The sequence below is a fragment of the Acanthisitta chloris genome, unplaced genomic scaffold (assembly GCF_000695815.1).
Source record: "Acanthisitta chloris isolate BGI_N310 unplaced genomic scaffold, ASM69581v1 scaffold38050, whole genome shotgun sequence".
NCBI classification, from domain to species: Eukaryota; Metazoa; Chordata; class Aves; order Passeriformes; family Acanthisittidae; genus Acanthisitta; species Acanthisitta chloris.
Window position 1 is genome coordinate 1952 of NW_008651803.1, and position 3217 is coordinate 5168.

The 3217-nt window shown below is 51.8% G+C and overlaps 1 protein-coding gene across 1 annotated transcript in view; it reads right to left on the minus strand.

Moving 5' to 3' along the window:
- Positions 1–1012: 1012 nt before the first annotated feature.
- The window catches only part of DLGAP4 (discs, large (Drosophila) homolog-associated protein 4), a 7828-nt gene continuing 5623 nt past the window's right edge, over positions 1013–3217 (minus strand). Inside the window, exons 6-7 of the mRNA XM_009074677.1 lie at positions 2479–2631; positions 1013–1386 (exon numbers count right to left, since the gene is read on the minus strand). Of these exons, the coding sequence (XP_009072925.1) occupies positions 1171–1386; positions 2479–2631 (369 nt within the window). The 3' untranslated portion in view covers positions 1013–1170. The remainder of the gene's footprint in view (positions 1387–2478; positions 2632–3217) is intronic.

Genomic DNA, 3217 nt, shown 5'->3' on the forward strand with positions numbered 1-3217 from the left:
GCAGGAGATAAGGAAAAAATAGTCATCTGCTTACACACAGGGTATATATTTTTACACACACTTTTACACACATCTAGATATAGTACATGTAAAAATATATGCTATACATCTGCCCACTCTCACCCAGGTGTGTGTCCCCACCTGCACGGTGTGTGTGGGCAGGTATACGTGTGTAGGAATTACTATACAGGTACTACTAAGTGTATATGTGCATATGTACACATCATACAGGCAGGCAGCCTGCCCCGGCCACCCCAGCCCTCCTGTACACACACAGCTCTCCTCCACCAGCACCAGCACCAGCAGCCCCGGCCTCACACAGCTCCCAGTGCAGCAGCTTCTGTCTCCACAAGCAAGTCAAGGGAAATAATTCAGGAAGGGAAGAGGAGAAAACTCAAAGGGATGTGGCTCGTGCTCTGTGGTCCTTCAGCTCCCCTCCTGTGCCCGCAGGGGTCTGGCTCTCGGGATCGCTGTCCCTTCCCTCTTTGCCAGCATATTGCACCATTTTGCTTCTGGGCTGCATTTCGGCCCCTCTGCAGTACATTCCACAGATCCCCTCACTCCGGTGGAGGATACAGCCCTGCCCCGTCCTCCCCCACCCCGTCCCAAGGAACAGGAGCCCGAGGCAGCTGCTGGCAGCAGGGCACGCTGACCGGTTCTCCGCGCGGAGAGGGAGGCTCGGGCGGGGAACGGAAGCCATGCAAGGGGTGGGAGAGAGGGAGGAGGGAAAAACAAAGGATGAGAAGGGCAGAACGGATCGGAGGAGGAGGAAGAACACAGCATGGCAAGTGCTCAAGGCTTCATGTTTTCTTGTCCTCTTTTGTTTTCTTGTAAACAGGCTAATAATTCTCATGAGATAGAACAAGTAAAAAGACTGCAGTTCCCCGTCGAGGGGCTGGAGAGTGCCCAGGAGTCTGTCCAGTCCGTTCAGTGACACCACAGCCAGGGAGAAAACGAGGGGCATGTTCTTTTTTCTGGGTTTGTTTTTTTTTTTTTTTTGCATGTTTTCACCTTTTTTTGTCAAAATCTTCATTACTTAAAGCTGAGAGAAAAAAGCCAACTCAGGAGCCCTTTTCAAGGATGGCTCATTGTCTCTAGACAGAACAAATCACACTAGTGTCGAGAGAACCTTTTTGTTTCCTCTTTAATGACTTACAAAAAGCCCTGTGCTCAGAGCCGGGTCTGTGCCTCGGGGACGTAGATCTCGATGCTGTCGGCGCTTTCCGTGGCCGAGTTCTGCCGGACGGATGCCGCGCGCTTGGCTGCCATCAGCCGCTTCCGCGCCTCCTGGCGCTGCTTGTCCGAGTCGGACGCCTTGTCCCGGTTCAGCTGCGATTTGGACTTGGCTGGCTTCTTTGGCACTGGAGGGGGTGGTTTCTTCTCTTCCTTTAGGGAGACAGTAAGGAAAAACCCACACCGAAAATAAACATGTGCACGCAGATGCCTGCGCTGACCTGGTGGGGCCCTGATGGCGTGAGGCGCTCAGTGAGATCAAGTGTCAGAGGAGAGAAGCAGGAGCAGCTCTTGAGCAAGACACTCATCAAAATCAGCTTCTCCAGTTTCTAGAAACGCCACATCGCGTTTCATAGAATGTCCTGTGCTGGAAAGGACCCGCGAGGAATCACAGAATGGTTTGGATTGGAAGATCATCCAGTTCCAACCCCCTGCCAAGGGCAGGGACACCTTCCACTAGATCGGATTGGATGGCTCAGTGTCCAACCTGGCCTTGGATACTTCCAGGAATGGGAAGTCCACGACCTGGAGATAGATGATCCACAACATGGATCGTCCAGTCCAACTCCTGCCCTGTACAGGAGACCCCAGCAATCCAACCTGTGCCTGAAAGCATTGACCAAATGCTTCCTAAGCTCTGTCAGGCTTGGGGCCATGACCACTGCCCTGGGGAGCTGTTCTAGTACCCAAACACCCTCTGGAGGAAGAACCTCTGCCTAACATCCAACCTAACCCTCCCCTGACACAGCTTCATGCAGGTTTCATGGTTACAGGAGCCTTCTGAAGTGGCCTGGAGTTCACAGACTGGCCCAGCTGTAGGTCAGAGCACACCACAGGTGATGTAAAGACACCACTTGATCTGAAACTGCACAGTTTTAATATGCTGCCCTGACCTGCAGAGCCAGGGACACTCCTCTCCAGTACTTTCAAGAGGTTCCAGGGTTTTTTTTGACACTGCTCAGGCACCAGGAATAAAACTCATTCACACAGTGCTGGGGACACTAGAGGCCCCTGCACCACTGCTTTAACCACTCTGGGCTCTCCATCCTAACACCTTTTCCCCTTGTACAAAATTGTTCCCACTATTACTCAAAAAGAATGGCCTCAGTGCCTTTCAAGGCTGTGAGATTACACAAGTGCAGGATGGCAGAAGCCTGGAGAGCATCTGTTTGCAGACAGAAACAGACCTCAGATATCCAAAATGTGTGCAAGGCGCTCTGGCCACTCGCACTGCCCCACACTCACCTTTCTCTCCGGTGTCTCTGTCAATTGCCAGCTATTAGCTTTCAGGTGGTACAGCTCGTCAAACTTCATGCTGATGTCTTCAATGGACAGCTGGAGGAGATCCCAAAATCCAGCCAAGTCCTGGGCTGTGGGTCTGGGATTGGCATTAGGGTTCTGGAAGGGAAAACATTAAAGAATAGCCTTTCAGCCAGTGCACACCCTCCTGCAAGGAGAGCAGTTTGCACAGCTCACATGTTCACCCCTTTCAAGTCTGCAACCACAAAGGTCAAGAACCCACAGGAGACACCAGCAGACACACAAAGTCATCATTTACAGCCAAAACCATTTCTGCCGAGCTCCGGACGCAGAGGCCCTGACTGCATTTCTCCCCGAGCAGCCTGAGGAATAATCCTGAAACAGATACTCTCTGCCAGCACTAATCCCACAGCAGGAACCTCCAAAGGAAGGTCCTGAGTGTGGGAATGGGAGCTGGAACACTGGTTTCTTACAGAGATCCTGATTTCAGGGTGGGGAATAATGGAAATGGACACAGCACGATGCAAACACTGCTCTGATCCCTGGAGAGCTCACCTGCTGGTGTGCAGCAGCCCAAGAGAGCTCTCATAAGCAAAACTGCTTTGCTAGATCCCCTGCCCCCAAGCAATCTGAAAGTATCAGTACTTCCCATGCTAGGTTGAAAAGTTTTAAGTAGCTTAAGTTTCTTCCAAGAACAGGATTTTCCCAGTTCCCAAACAGCTGA